Source organism: Rhinopithecus roxellana, chromosome 14 (genome assembly GCF_007565055.1).
Source record: "Rhinopithecus roxellana isolate Shanxi Qingling chromosome 14, ASM756505v1, whole genome shotgun sequence".
Lineage (NCBI taxonomy): Eukaryota > Metazoa > Chordata > Mammalia > Primates > Cercopithecidae > Rhinopithecus > Rhinopithecus roxellana.
This window is the reverse complement of record NC_044562.1, coordinates 127,756,038-127,772,116: the sequence shown is the minus strand read 5'-3', so window position 1 is coordinate 127,772,116 and position 16,079 is coordinate 127,756,038. Positions and strand designations below refer to the sequence as shown.

At 43.3% G+C, this 16,079-nt stretch overlaps 1 protein-coding gene across 1 annotated transcript in view; it reads right to left on the bottom strand.

Moving 5' to 3' along the window:
• Window positions 1-15,423, bottom strand: part of LOC104654389 — a 29,189-nt gene extending 13,766 nt beyond the window's left edge. Inside the window, exon 1 of the mRNA XM_030916827.1 lies at window positions 14,706-15,423. Coding sequence (XP_030772687.1) covers window positions 14,706-14,939 — 234 coding nt within the window. The 5' untranslated portion in view covers window positions 14,940-15,423. The remainder of the gene's footprint in view (window positions 1-14,705) is intronic.
• Between the last annotated feature and the right edge of the window lie 656 nt (window positions 15,424-16,079).

The window sequence follows — 16,079 nt, the reverse complement described above, 5'->3', positions numbered from 1 at the left end:
CAATAAATATGCTTTTTTCATTTCATTTAATACCCAGCATTAAAAATTTTCTATTTTATAGTAGCTTAACATTTTGATTTTGACAAACTACTAAACTTTATCTTTCATTTTTATTTTATCAAAGTAATGTTAATTTTTTAATTTTTCTTTTCTTTTTCCATCTCTTTTTGTTCTTGTTATGTCTTACATTCTGGAAGATTTCCTCAACTTTCTGTGCCAATTCTTCTATCATATTTTAAAATTCCAATCCTCCATCTTTTTCTCTGGTCCTTTTTAATAGTACCCTCTTCTTTTTCTATGCATGTAAAATCCCCTCTTATGTCTCTGAAAATATTAATTATGGTGTTTTGAAGTGTTTGATCTCTACATTGTCTGTTTTCTCTGGGTTCTTTTCTCCTGTTTGTCAGGTTTGGTCTCTGTATTTCACAGCAGAGGATGCTTCAAATGTATGTTCTTCATTGGGTTTCTGTACATGTTTTAAAGTAAGGCATGAGAAGGCAACCAGAAGCCATGGGTGTGGAAATGCAATATACTGACTGGTGTGCCTCATTGTACAGTCACGGGGTGGGCATCTGGCCCCTTTGTTTTGGTTCCTCAGATGTCAGTATCTGGAGTTCTTTTGTCTTCACTAGACAGTTTCTCCAGACAAAAGTCCCCCAGACTCCTGCCTTGCACACATAGGGATGGCTGCCAGTATCGTGACTGCTGAGAAAGCCGAGGGCGCTGGAGGTTGCCCTGCTCAGTACGTAGAGTTTCCCTTGGTCCCTTTTTCACCTCCTTGCCTTGCTTCTAGCCTTAGCTGTGTGACTGACCCAGGCCCAGAGTTTCTTCATCTCAGTTTTCCCCTAGAGCGCTATTCTCTCCTCAGCCCACTGTACTCAGTTTTCCATCATCATTTCTGAAATGAAGACCCTCTTGCCCAAGTCCTCAATGGCTTCCACCCTGCTGAACCCAGAGGGTGATTTTCTGCCCTTATCTTACTTGGCCTTTCGGAAGAATTCAGCATGGTTTTAGTGTTCTCATTTTCTAAAAATTCCTTGTTGATTTCATAACAGGCAATTTCCTGGCTAAACTTGGGATCCATTTCCCACAAACTTTTGTAAATGTAAAACAGTCGTGTCACTCTGGCTTAAAACACACTAAAGCTTCTCATCGCCCTTTGAATGTATCCAGTTTTCCTGGCTTGACCCACAGACTCCACATCATCTTTCCCCACCTGCCTCCAGCTCATCTCTAACCTCCCTCTGTGTGATCAAAAAAAAAGTGTGATCAAAATGCCCCACTGGCCCTCCTTCTGTGGCTCAAACACACTCAACTTAGTCCTCTTCAGGGGTTCTGCATTTACATTCTTCTCCACTAAGTAGCATTTCCTCAGATCTTCCCAAGGCTGGCTACTTCTTAATTATTATTCAATTCTCAACTCAAACATTAACTCCTCAACCAATCCAATGACATATTCTCCTACCACTTCCCCGGTCACACCTATTAGATCGATATGTTCTATTGCCACCATGACATTTATAATCATGTAATACCATCTTCATTTCTTTTTTTTATTCTGAGCCCTCTACAAGAACGAAAGCCCCACATGGACAGAGGTGCTGTCTGTTTTGCTCCCAAGTGTCATCAAACAGTGCCCAACACATAGCAGATCCTTGATAAGTGTTTACTGCATGGATGAATGAAGTGGTTAAGCAGTCATGTGCTCAGCCCTGCATGGGAATCGCGGCAATACTACTAAGTGAAAGGATCCATTTTCAGCTCAGACTACCACCTAGATGGAGCTCTTCCCACCACCAGAATAGATTTAAAGTACTCCTCAACCGTCATGGTACCCAAAAGTACTCATCACCTCAGGGAGCACAGAAGTTCTACCTAGAAAGGCAGAAGACAGACCTCACCGTGCCATTTCTCATCTGCAGAAAAGCAGGCAACTAGCAAGCAATAAAATCTTCCAATGAAAACACTTAAGAAAAATTCAGTACATTAAGACAGAACATTGAACAAGTGAGCAACTAAATACTAAGAATTTAGCACAAACAAGTGCAGCATGTAGAAAACAGAAAAATATCTAAAATAGCCTTTAAGAGAGATTACTCTCTTGGCCCCACCAGTTATGGATTCTAGTCACTTCTTTGATGTAAAATAACTAAAAGTTGCCATCAGAATTTGCCCTAAATAGTTTAGTATTCATGTTACATAAATATGCATAGTGAGCTGCATACAGGTCTCAATAAAATGGTAATGGATTAGTCAATAACCTAATTCAACAATTACCTGAGTTAACAAAGTCTAACTTAAAGACTATCTCTCAGTATTGCATACATATAACATACAAACAAGTGAATACTAACGATGCTTTCTTAAAAATGTGAATACTTTTTGATTCTACAATTCTACTTTAAGGAAGTTAACTTAAGCGACTAATTAAGAATACAAGTTAATTTGTGGCTATAAAGATAGTCCTTACAATATTATTTATAATAGCAATCTAAATATCCAACAATAAGAGATTGGTTATAGCCATTTTAAAAATTATTCTATGGATATTTATTGGCAGAGACTGTGTTCATTAGATTGAAAAAGCAGGTTACAAAGCAATGCAATCCCATTTATTTATTATACACACATGTGAATGTGTAAATATATGTGTGAATATGGAAATGTGGAAGAGACAGAATAAAAGAGCAAGGAAGGGCATACACGAAACAGATTTAGTTAGGTTGGTGCAAAAGTAATTGTGGTTTTTGCCATTGAAGGTGATAGCAAAAGCCACAATTACTTTTGCAACAACCTAATAAAAGCAGTTTCACTGAATAGTAGTATTAGGAAAGATATTTCTTTTACATATTTTTGATTTTTCTTTATCCTAATCTACTCTTTTTCCTATAATAAATAGTTGTCACCACTGTAATATGAAAAAAACTGAATTTTTAATCAAAACTATGTTGGTGATCAGAATAGGTGTTTCTTAATTCATTTATTCCATCTGAAAGTGCCACATATAATACACACATGGACAACAACACAAAACTGTAAGCACAAAATAGACCTATGAGCCCAATGGACACCCAAAATCTGTATCTTTTATTCACACAGCTGAACTGTCATTTCTCTTTACACCAGCCTAATTATTTCACCTCCATGGAGCTATTATGCCCTGCTTCTCCCCTTAGCCCACTTGTTACTTTTTTTTTTTCTTTGAGACAGAGTTTTGCTCTTGTTGCCCAGGCTGGAGTGCAATGGCACAATCTTGGCTTACTGCAAACTCTGCCTCCAGAGTTCAAGCGATTCTCCTGCCTCAGCTTCCCGAGTACTTGGGATTACAGGAACCCACCACCATGCTCAGCTAACTTTTTGTTTTCTTAGTAGAGACGGGGTTTCACTATGTTGGCCAGGCTGGTCTCAAACTCCTGACCTCAGGCGATCCACCCACCTCAGCCTCCCAAAGTGCTGGGATTACAGGCATGAGCTACTGCCCCTGGCCTTGTTAGTCTTTTTATTCTTTTTTACAGGTTCCTTGTTTCAGTCAATTTGGGCTACTATAATGAAACACCATAGACTGAGCAGATTAAACAGCAGAAATTGTTTCCCACAGTTCTGGAAGCTGAGAAGTCCAAGACCAAGGTGCCAGCTGGTTTGGTTCCTGGTGAGGGCTCTCTTGCTGGCTTGCAGACAGCTGCCTTCTTGCTATGTCCTCACATTCCTTTTCTCAGTTTATGCACATGAAGAGAGAATGAGACTTCTCCTGCTTCCTTCTTATAAGGCCACTAATCCCATCAGAAAGGCCCCATCCTCATGGCTTTATCTAACCCTAGTCACCTCTCAAATCCCCATCTCAAAATACCATCAAACTGGAAGTTAGGGCTTGAACATATGAATTCGAGGGGAACACAAACCTTCAGTCCACAGCACTTCTCTTCCTCTGATTAAATATGAATGTTTCACAGGGCTCTGTCCTGTTGTTCTACACATCCTCCACCCTTCACACACACTGATGGTTTTCACCATATCTTTTTAAAATCTCAAATATGTACTACTATCCCAGGGAGACCCAAACTTCAACTCCAGACCTAAATCTCTCTGGGGTCCCACAAACAGCTCAAGCAAACACACCCTAAAGTTTCTTCCCTTATTGAATCCTATCTCTTCTTTGTGTTTACCATGAGGGTGAATGAATGGCACAACCATGTACACATTCACCTGAACCAGCAGCCTGGGAGACCACCTACACTCTTCCCTTTATGATACAAAGCTTTGTATCATGAGCTTTGGCCAGTCCTACCCAGAGAAAGATCACAAAATAGACAAGAAGTATTCAGGTCCAGAATTATATGGAGAGAAAAGAGAAATTGCTCAATCCAGAACTTCAAGACCCAGAATTTAGACTTTAGTGTGAGGAGTGTGACCTGCCTTGCATGGAACTATCAGTGGTTCTAGGTGCTAATGTAACCAAGCCCACAAAACTCACAGTTCTTAGCCTCTCTGGCCTGGTGGACATGTCAGTTACGTGGACTACCAACATCTGCAAAATATGGGAAACCTCTAGAAACAAGAAGGGCAGTGGGAGGCCTTTGTTCTATTCCCACAAATGGCATTAGTTTGCTGATTTGAGGTTTTGTAAGCAAACCAAAGTAAATGCAACCTTGAACAGAGGTGAAGTTGTACTTCTCACCAGATTTGGCTTGCCTCACATTGATCCTATAGATTTCTCAAATACATCTCAAATTTCCTTTTTCTACTTCCTTTATTAGCTCATGTTTTAGCCATTTCTCTCCAAGATCAGGGCCCAGCTCCTAGTTTTCGCCCTCACTGAAATTTTCTCCCACTCTTACCTATTCTCCACACTGCCCAGGAGCCATCTTTCTAGCATGTTGCCCATTGAAAATCCTGGAATGGCTTCCCATCTCCCCCTGAAATAGAAGTCCTCTCCCACAGGCTCCTGCTGGCCTGTCCACACCTTTGCACCTGCATCCTCCACACTGTGGCTGCACTTGCCATTCCCAAGCACTCTACTCTCTGCCTCCTCCACTTGGTGCAGGTGCCTTCACTCACCCTGGCTCTCCCCCTGCCCAACCTCCCAACTTCTCTCCTATTGAGAACTTCCCTGGGAACACTCCACAACACCAACCCCCAGAGGTTTCAGAGGTCCTTCCTACTTGCTCCCATCATTCTTCCAGGGCATAGCCTCCAGGGTAGCCAGATCTCGCCATATTTTATAGCAGGTGTTTCTTGACCTCTCTCTACCACATTGAAGGCACTTGATAGGTATGGAGGCTTTTCACCTTTCTTCTGACATGTAATTCGGGGCTTAGACATAAATGTTCAAGAAGTATTTCTGAATAAATGGATTAAATAAAATGAACACACCAAAGAATGACTGAATGGCACCGATGATAACAGGTATTCACCTCTAGGGTGAAAACCTGCTTCAATAGTGCTTAGGAATCCTTGCCTTTAGAACACTGAAATTGGGCAGTGATGTTAGCCTTGTGAAGTTATTTGGGTTATGTGGAAATCAGGGGAGTCAGGATAATCCATAGAGGAAAAGGCATAAAAGGCCAGCCTGAAGAGATTTTCAAGTTTCTGCCATATTGGTGTTTTTCCAATAGCCGCAAGAAGATATTGCAGCTCAAATCCACCTTTTCTTAGCAAATAAGCTCCAAAAGATGATCCAGAGAAAACAAATTCCATTGAAAGCAATGTTCCATTAATCAGGGGCTCTGAGATGTGACCTGCCCAGGCAGCTATTGGCCTCTTCTGCCATTTTATATTTCCTCTTTAATCAAATCCCTGGATGTTACAGTTCTCAACTTGCAGAGATTTAAAAGGCACTTTGATTAATGGACTTGATCAGTGTCCGCTCTTGTTTAACCATGGTGCTCTCCTCTGCGTTTCACACCCACATCACACCATCCCCTTTTATTACAGGAACTGAAGAATGTGATGGTCTGCCAGACAGCAGAGTAATTTATGAAAAATATATTTTTAAAGGGAGAGTGTATTAAAGCTTGAAAAGAACTCAGAGCCCATTGCTATTTTCATTTTAAATAGGCTATGCAAATAATTAAATGTCACGTCATATTGACACCATCAAATTTAGGAGAGTATAGATGGTATACAACCCCAGAGTCCTAGAGAATATTAAATCAGATCTGTCAGGGCACACTGCATCATATCCTGCTTTTGACATGAAACAACAGTATCTATTGGGTTAAAAATGAGCCAATTTTCAAAAACCTCTACCTGCTACAAATGTTTTCACATATACCACAGCTCTTTAAAAAGAGATAAAGAGAAATTGAGACGAATTCATAAATATATTTAAGCACTAAATCCCTCTTTGGTTTTTTTTATTTTTCTTAAGCCTCTCCTGCCTCACAAAAGCCTATTTCAAATATTGACTTCAAGGAGAAGATGGATAAGAATAGCCAATATTCAGGGCTAAGGTAATGGATGCTGCTCACCCTACTTTAGAACAGTTTAATTTGGATATTTACCTGAACTCTGCTCATTACTTTGTACACCTGAGTCTCAACCAGGCACACGAACGTGTACTGTGTACTGTGAGCTATATACTGTGTTCTATGGTGCAGCTCTTTCAGATTAGCAGGAAAGTTTTAAAAAATCCTCTTAAAATGACATTGAGAAAGCACAAATTGTCAGTGAATAAATATTTATTGTGCACCTACTATGTGCTAAGAATTCTGCAACGTTGTAGAAGTGTCATGATGAATAAGACAATGAGGAGAAGAGTTAGCAGAAAATATGCCTTTCTTCTTTTCAGTTGCCTAACTAGTGATTCTGGGAATTCTTCCTTCCAGAGAACCTAATAACTGGTTATCCCACAATGGCGCAGAATCAAATTGAATGTCAAAAGGAAACCAGTCTTGCATCTGGGATTGGTTGGTTGGCCAATAAACACCAGTGACAAAAGCTTTGCATTGACTCCGGTAATTTGTCTCTCCATTGCCCATGGCAGACATCACTAATCAATTACAGCATTTGGCCATCTACTCCACAATTATTTATTGAGTGATTCCTACATGTCAGCACTCTAATAAGCACAGCAGATCCTGCAGTGGACAAGATAAACAAAGTCCTTGCCCTTTTGGAACTTACATTCTTGTGGGGAAACAAGGCAACAGACAAGAAAAATAATTTTAGATAATGAGAGGTGATAGGAATACAATTAGGCAAGGAAAGGGGATAGTGCGTGCCTGAGGGAATGGGGGAGAGAGAACACTTTTTAGCTAGGGTGGTCAAAGTTATCTCAGTAGAGGTCACATTTGGAGAGAAACCGTGAGATCTATTCCACTGGCTCCCCTTCAGGACAGTACTCCAGGCAACCATTACCAGTCAACTGCTGATCAGACATTTATTTGCTATGAATGAGCCCTGAGTAAGGCATACTAGGGGATGGAGAAGAATCCAAAATAAAAAGCATTCAGTGTAGCTATAGGATACATATTTAACAAAATCAAACATTACAAGATTGAAAGAAGACTTGAAATACTTGGATTCTGGTCTTATTTTAACCTTTTAGACTCTCAGTTTCCTCAGTAATGGAATAAGAAGGTTGGATGAAATAATCTATACAAGCCCTTTTAGATCCTATGGTCAATAATTCTAAGAAGTGGGGTTTTAGACAATTGGAGAGAGAGGGTAGATTAAGTAGAGAAGTATTTTTGTAAAAGAGGTCATTTGAACAGTCAGAGGAGAAATGAGACGTAGCTATGACTTCCTGGAGGCTTCTGGATGACCAGCAGAGCCACCGTCAGCTGCTGGTTTTGCAAACAGCTTCAACTACCACCATCCAAAGCAGTTTTCACCTTGAATTCTGCATATAGGCCCATTGGTGTGGTCTTCTCAGCCGGGTGCACATTCAAAATCTCCAGCATCACAGTCTGTCATCTGCTCATCTCCGAACACAAAGATCTACACAAAGGCAAATCATCATGTTGTGAGACAAAGAAGAAAGGGTTATTAGAAAGAATCTGCCTTTCACTGCTGCCTGCGACAGGGGAGTCACCACTTCAGAAGTGTCACAGGAGAGAATTACAGGTTTGCACAGTCATAATGGGTCTGGATCAAGACTCAGGTACTCAGGTACTTATTTTTTAAATTCTTGATTTTGCTCCACAATAGTATTAAAAACAGGACCCAAGTGCATAAAAATGTCCTCTTTTTATACAGGTAGTACTTCAAGTTTGGGTCCTTAGCCATAACCCAGATACTTATATGTTACTACGATACTGTGAGTTTGGATGATAAATGACTCAAATTTATTTTGTGGGTACAAAGTGCTTCATAAATACTTAATCTCCACAGTGATTTCAACTTAGAATTTCTGACTCTATTTGGACTTCTCTTTATCCAAGTCACACCAGGTCCTTGTTCTATTTGTAAATATGCAATGTTCCGCACCAGCCTCTGCACCACTCCCCCTGCTGCTGATGGATGCCGACTTGGGTCCCGCATCCACACAGCCTGAAAGATGCAAGAGAAGCCAGGAATGGCCTTTTGAGTAGCCTATGATCCCAGAATAGCCCCCACTGATTTACTGTATCTCCCGTTTTCCATGCTCTGGAGCAAAGATGGAACTATCTTTGTGACCTCTGCCAGACCACAGGGTTGGATGTTTTCATGAGAGGATGCTCTCTCCAGAGAAAAGCACATGATAGCAATCTAGTATTTTGGACCCACCAACTGTTCATCCATCAAATCACAGCCCCCACCCTTCTGCCAGGAGTGAAACAGAAAGGTGATGAGGGACTTGCTTTCTCTGGGAACATACTAGAAATGGCAGTACAGATACCATCTCTTCTGTTTCCCTCCTAAAATAGCACTCCTGAAGACACTCAGCATGGCTTTGGCCTACACTCTAGAGACCCTTGAGGATCAGGCTGGAGTCTACTGGCCAGAAAATGTGTGGTTAGTTACAGAGCACAGCAGCAAAACAACTTAATCTCTCTGGTCTTCAGTCTTCCCATTTATAAAATGAATGTTTAGGTCTGTCTCTTAGGCATTAACCTCATGGTAGCCTATTTGATGAACAAGCCTGGTTTGAAATCCCATCTGGCACTTACTGCTTGTGCTGCCTGGCCTCAATTTACTTGTCTATATAATGGAAATAATACTCACTTCAAAGAGTAACTGTAAGAAAGAGATTAGTTAAGCACATGTTACAATTGTTAAACTGCAGTGAGCTGTCTCACCTTATTTCTGTAGGCAGAGTCCTCTTACATTGCCATCCAACGGAGTTCTCTTTCCCACGGAGGTGCTCACTAAACCTGAGCACCTCCAAATCCAGTTTGACAACAAAATTGCAGTGCAGCCCAAACCCTGTTGGAATGAAGAGCTTATCTGGATCGTTTCTGTTGAAGATGAATATCCCAGGCTCATCACACCTCCCAACTTGTGAAATCTGTGAGAACAACCAGGCATGCAACACAAAATGGGGAAAGGAAAAGCAGGCCCCCGAGGAGAAAGTGTTAAGTACATATATATCTGCTCTATTATCTTAGTGACTTAGGACAACAACCATTTTAGTTTATCTCATGATTTTGCGGGTCAGTTTCAGGGACAGTTTAGCTGGGTGATGGTATCAGCTGAGGTCAGTCTGTCGTATTTAGATGTTGAGTGGGCTGGACTGGAGGGTCCAAGACAGTTTCACCCATGGTTTGGGGGTGGGAATGGTTGGAGGGCTGGGCTCAGCTGGATCCGTCTACTGGAGCATCCACCCATAACTGTGCCAACATGGCGGTCTCAGGGCGTCAGACTTCTTACATGGTAAGCTGACACTTAGAGAGAGTGTTTCAAGAGACCAAGGCAGGAACTTCAAGGCTTCTTCTGATCTAACCTTGGAAGTCATGCACCATCACTTCTACCACATTGTAATAAGCAAGTCATCAAGGCTGGTCCAGATCCAAGGAGGGGAATAAGACTTCACGGCTCAATGGGACAAGTAGCACAGAATTGGCAGCCATCTTTAATCAACCTCAATACCTGACCCTCAGTTCTGCTCTGTAGAACGGGCTGTGGGTAGACCTCTCCCATCTTTGCATCCATTCCAGTGTCACTGCCAATGTCTTTAATACCTAATGAGGAAGCCAAAGGCAAGAGGTCACAGGGCAACAAAAGACCTCCAACAAGTAGGACCTAGAGGCTCCCCTGACTTGTCACCATCTCAAAATGTCTGCTGTGTTCAGCTGCCTTTCATCAGCCTGGAACCCGGAAAGCCAAATACTCCTCACAATTTCTGCTTCACAGAGACCTGTACTGTGGACGGGAGGCTGTCTGGAGGCTGGCGCCCCCCGGAAGCTCTCTGTCAACTACTGTTTTCCTGATGGCAAGCCTGCTGACATGTGGAGGGGAACTCCATTTTCTCAGGAAGGACAGGGAAACTGAGTGTCTGAAAAGGCTGTGTCCTTTTGCAGCTGATAGCTATTGTGCAAGAAGAACTCAGGCCCTGTTAGGGTTCCCAGGGTCCCAAAGGCCTCCCCATTAATTGAGAGCATCCAAGGGCTTGCAACAACAAAAGGTGAATTTTTCATACGTTGCCTTCACCGTGAGTCAGTTATGGCTTTGTTCCGCATCATCTTTACTCCAGGACCAGGACTGAGAAAGCAGCTTCTGTCTGGGACAGTGCCAGTTGCTGTCCCAGAGGGAAAGGTAAACACAGTGATTCTTAATCCTTCTGCTCAGAGGCTACACCTGTCACTTATATGCGTGTGTCGTTGGTTAAAGCAAGTCAAATGGTCACACTGCATCCAACAGAGCAAGGATGTAGAATCCTCCCGCTGCAGGGAGAAGCCCTGCAGAGGAGGGTGACACAGTATTTGGTGAACATTCGTATGATCCTCCACAGTCTGTTCTCTGGTTACCAAACACACAGTTCTCTCCCCTCCTCTCACAGTAGAACACACTTACTGTTCCCCAAGGGACACAACCCAAAACTCCCCTCCAGGCACTGCTCAGAGCTGAAAGTCCAGGATCTGTGCCAAAGCACAAGCCTGTCTACAGCAGGTTTCGACACGCCTCCTTTAGATGGGGATACCAAGGAAACGACAAAGCAAGTCACCTGCTCCCACACACAATCCCAGTATGCCACTGGGGACAGGGACACAATAAACACTCTCATTTGGAAAGAGAAGCATAGGAGGCACACAGGAGTCACTGACCCATGTCATTTTAAATTCCCCCCAGGGGACATCGTGAGCAGCCCTTTTCCTAAGGGTGGGGAATATTCCTTGACCAGCCCCACTGATTGTTTTCCCTGGGAGAAACTTTCTGCCCCATGATTCTCTCTGGCCCCAGGCTCTGCCCACCGGGAGGGCCTCTCAATTTCCTACCTGCCTGAGCTGTAGCTGAAAAGGGCCTAAAAGAAAGTGTACTCCCTGGGGCGCCAAGCTGGCCTTCAGCCTGCTTCTTACCTACAGATGTTAGAGTCCAAAGCCTGTTTTAAGCCTCAGACAAGCACAGTCTCTTTACTCCAGCCACTGGCTCCTTTGCCTGTGCAATTCTGTTACAGTGTAAATTGGTTTCTTCTATGTTTGAGTGTAGTCTGTATCTAGAACCATGAAAGATAATAATAAAATGAGGCTGGGTGTGGTGGCTCACGCCTGTAATCCCAGCACTTTGGGAGGCCAAGGCGGCCGGATCACGAGACCATCCTGGCCAACATGGTGAAACCCCATTTCTACTAAAAATACAAAAATTAGCTGGGCATAGTGGCGCACGCCTGCAGTCCCGGCTACTCGGGAGGCTGAGGCAGAAGAATCGCTTGAACCCAAGAGGTGGAGGTTGCGGTGAGCCAAGATCTCGGCACTGCACTCAAGCCTGGATGACAGAGAGAGACTCCGTCTCGAAAAAATAAATAAATAAAATGATTACTTTCACTCCAAGACCGTTACTTTTAGGTTAGCTTGTTATGCAGCTCTAGATAACAGAACATTGTTTAAAAAATACAGATACCCAGGCCCACTCAAGGCCGATTCAATCAGAGTCCCTGGCAGAGAAGCCTCCGCAGCACTGACTAATTTCTCCAGGTGCTTCCATTGTGGTTGAGGGTTGAGAAGCTGCTGATCTTCCAGAGGCGACGCCGGTGAAGAAACCCAGGGGTCTAGGCAAAAAGTCATCTTTGGATTCTCCTCACCAGAAACTACTTTTTAAATTTTTTCTCCCACTGCGTTCACTTAGTGAACACAGCCTGCTACAATTCGGTTAGTATATATTACCAATGGTAAATAAAGTTCTGGAAACGACATCATATGAGGAAAGTGTGGTAAAAAAAAAAAAAAAAAAAAATGGGGAGACACGTAATCCTGAGAAGAAAAGATAAGGGAATGCAACATTTACTTATTTTCACATATTTAAGTAGTGTATGGAAAGCTTTTTTCTGCTCACTAGAAAGCAATGGTTAACCACTAGATAGAAATAACAAGGAAAAAGATTATGCTTAATATGAATTTCTTTTTTTTTTTCTTTTGCCTTCACCCCCACCCTCACCTCTAATTTTTTTGTTTTTAATCAGATGGAGAAATCACTTTTTCCTGACAGCAGTTATGGAAATATCTCTAACCATGGTGGTGATTTGGGCTGTTTACAGGTAACCTAGTGCTCACTCCTTCTGAGCACAGGGTAGGACTTCATTTCCCCACCCCTTCCAGGTTAGGAATGGCCTCCTGGATAGCCTTGGCCAAAGACATGCGATGGGAAGTGCTGTGGATTCCTCCACCCGAAAAACTTCAAGAGCCGTTGTGCAGATTACCACATCCCCTTTCTCTCTTCTCGGAGATCGACGTGTGGAGGCACCGTTAGCCTGAGTCCTGAGTGAAGACATGGAGCAGGCCCCTCAGCAAGATTGTCAGCTCAAATACAGGATGCCCAGTTACACCTGACTAATTTTAGGAAAAAGTAATAATTTTCAGTATGCAATATTTGAGACATACCTATACTGAAAAATTCGCCGATCATCTGAAATTCAAATTTGAATGTTATGTATCTTTCTTTGCTAAATCTGGCAACTCTATCCTTAAGTGATTCACGGTCATCGTGAAACCTCAGGAGGAAATAGACCTTGTTATTTTAAGCCACAGAGATTGGGGATTGTTACTGTCATCCGCATCCGTGTGAAGAGACCACCAAACAGGCTTTGTGTGAGCAATAAAGCTTTTTAATCACCTGGGTACGGGCGGGCTGAGTCCGAAAATAGAGTCAGCGAAGGGAGACAGGGGTGGGGCCGTTTTATAGAATTTGGGTAGGTAAAGGAAAATTACAGTCAAAGGGGTTTGTTCTCTGGCAGGCAGGAGTTGGGGGGGGGGTCATAAGGTGCTTAGTGGGGGAGGTTTTGAGCCAGGATGAGCCAGGAAAAGAAATTTCACAAGGTAACGTCATCAGTTAAGGCAGGAACAGGCTATTTTCACTTCTTTTGTGGTGGAATGTCATCAGTTAAGGCAGGAACCGGCCATCTGGATGTGTACGTGTAGGTCACAGGGGATATGATGGCTTAGCTTTGGCTCAGAGACCTGACAGTTACTGCCAAATAACTTAGCCTATCCTGACTTAACTACTTCCCATCTCTGATGAGGGAATATGTTGAAGAGGCCTAAGTGTAGCCTCAATATTTGAAAGGAAGAAGACAGTTTCTGTACATAATAAAAGAGAAACTTGGGAGCTCTGGGACATAATTTGAGAAGGAAGGACGGGTAGAAAATTGGTATAACACAGCCTCAGCCATCGGGGAACTTCATGGCTACTTGGAAAATAAAAATTAAAACAAACAAACAAACAAACAAAAAATAATGGTAGAGAGAATTCCTGAGAATAAAGAGGCCATGTGGGTTTGGAGCAGGCATGGAAGGACTTCATGGGGAAAGGAGGTTTGCCTGGCCAGGAGATAACCAAGTAAGTAGGACTAGGGTTGTAGAAGGGCTGAGAGCAGCCATTCCCCGGGGAAATGAGTAATCATGGTTTGTCTGTGAGATTGTTGTCCAGAATTGCCAGAGTCTACAAGACCAGCTGTCCCTGCAGAGAGGGAGATACAGTGCAAGGTGGTGTGGAAGTTGTAAGAATCAAAATGGAGTTACTAATGTTTTTTCTTTAAAAAAAAAAAGCAAAAACAAACAAAACCCAAAAACCTCAGCAGGCTGTGCACAGTGGCTCACACCTGTAATCCCAGCACTTTGGGAAGCTGAGGTGGGCGGATCACCTGAGGCCTGGCCAACATGGTGAAACCCCATCTCTACTAAAAATACAAAAATTAGCTGGGCGTGGTGGTGGGCGCCTGTAATCCCAGCTACTCAGGAGGCTGAGGAGGGAGAATCACTTGAACCCAGGAGGTGGAGGTTTCAGTGAGCCAAGATCGCACCACTGCACTGTAACCTGGGGGACAGAGCAAGGCTCCATCTGGGGGTGGGGGGGAAACTTGACAAATAGAGCTAGGAAAGGCCAAGAAGAAAGCGCTCCTACATTTGTATGCCTGATAACAAAAACTAACACAAAAGACTCTGCAAAACCACAACCTTGCACAAAGGCCATCACAGCCTTCCACATTAAAAAAAAAAAAAAAAAAAAAATCCTCCACAAGGACATCCGCCCCGCAACTGCCCGTCTAACCTTGGACTGGCAACCCCTTTGTTATTGATCTTTGTAACCAAGGATAACCATTTCAAAACAAGTATGAAATCCTCCTCATTTTTTATTTGAAAACCTTTCTCTTCCTTTCTTCCTTTGCCTCCTCGAATATGCACATAGTTTGCTGTGGCATTACCATTGCAATGCTCTGCTGCTGAATAAATGCCTTTCTTTGCAGAGCCTCTCACTGTGTGGTTATGTAGGTTGACAGGGCCAGCTGGACCCAAGTTTACTGCCTCTGGCAGGCAGTGGTGATAAGAGGGAGTAAAAGCACCTTGTTGGGGAGTTGAAGGGAAAGACATTTCAACGCACAAACCCAGAAAATTTCACTACCTTTTGTTTGAAGCATCGGTGTTATAAGAAAGTTCCTTGACAGCAAGGGCCTGGCTCTCTTCTTCTCCATGTGTCCGCATCCCACATGGGTCCCATGCTTAGCCCACGGCGGGTGTTCAAAAAGCATAGAATGTATGGCGGGATAGGGCCCGCTGTGTATACACTGTGACGCTTCTTTTAGTCGCGACAGTAATTCCCTGTGGCCACCAGGGGGAAGCAAGGTGCCTCAAACTATAAACGCCTCCGGGCTTCAGAATCCGGGCGGGAACAGTGAGTGACTCGCAAAAGCCAGTTGGTGCCTGGATGCCAGTCTCTGCCAGCATTTTCATGGAATCACGGCTAAGGGGGGTAGAAAACAGCAAAACAGTCATTCTTCTTCCATAAAGCTATGTGCATCTAATGTAAAGGATTATCCTACTTGGAGATTGTCGTTTTCACCTTTTTGTCATTCAAACATCCTTTCTTTTGTGAATGGTGGTGACTATAAGTGGTTGAGTTTGTTTATTATTAATATTCTTATGTAAGTAAATAAATAGTGGGAATCTTTTTGCATTCCAGAATGTTTTTAGAAAACTACTTTTTAGTCTTGTAAAATCAAAACAGAGACCCATTAGCGTGGAATGTGGGGATCAGCTCAGCATGGCGGGGCTCCCCAGCCTTCTCTCCTGCCACCCACGCGTCCCTCCTTTCTGCTTACTCCTCTTCTGATCGACAGGTCAGCTCTGGGTCGTGCTTCCAACCTCCTCCTCCTAGTTGAAGCCGGTTCTCAGGAAAGAACCTGCCATCCGCAGCTTACACCTCGGCGAGAATTTAAATCACTCTTTTCCTGTCCCGGGAAACCTTGCCTTTCCAGTCTTATCTCTGATTCCAGAACGCAGGTCTGTGTGGCCGGTTCGAGGAATTTCAAGCATCAGCAGGCAGAGGAAAGTACCAGAGTGGAAGGCAGCCCACAAGGTGTTGAAAGCATGCCACCCAGGGAGCCTGCAAATCCCAACCCCTCTGTTAGAGAGTTTGGTGGGGAGCACTTCCAATGCAGGGAACAGAATCACTGCAACCTCCACCTCCTGGGTTCAAGTGATTTTCCTGCCGCAGCCTCCTAAGTAGTCGGG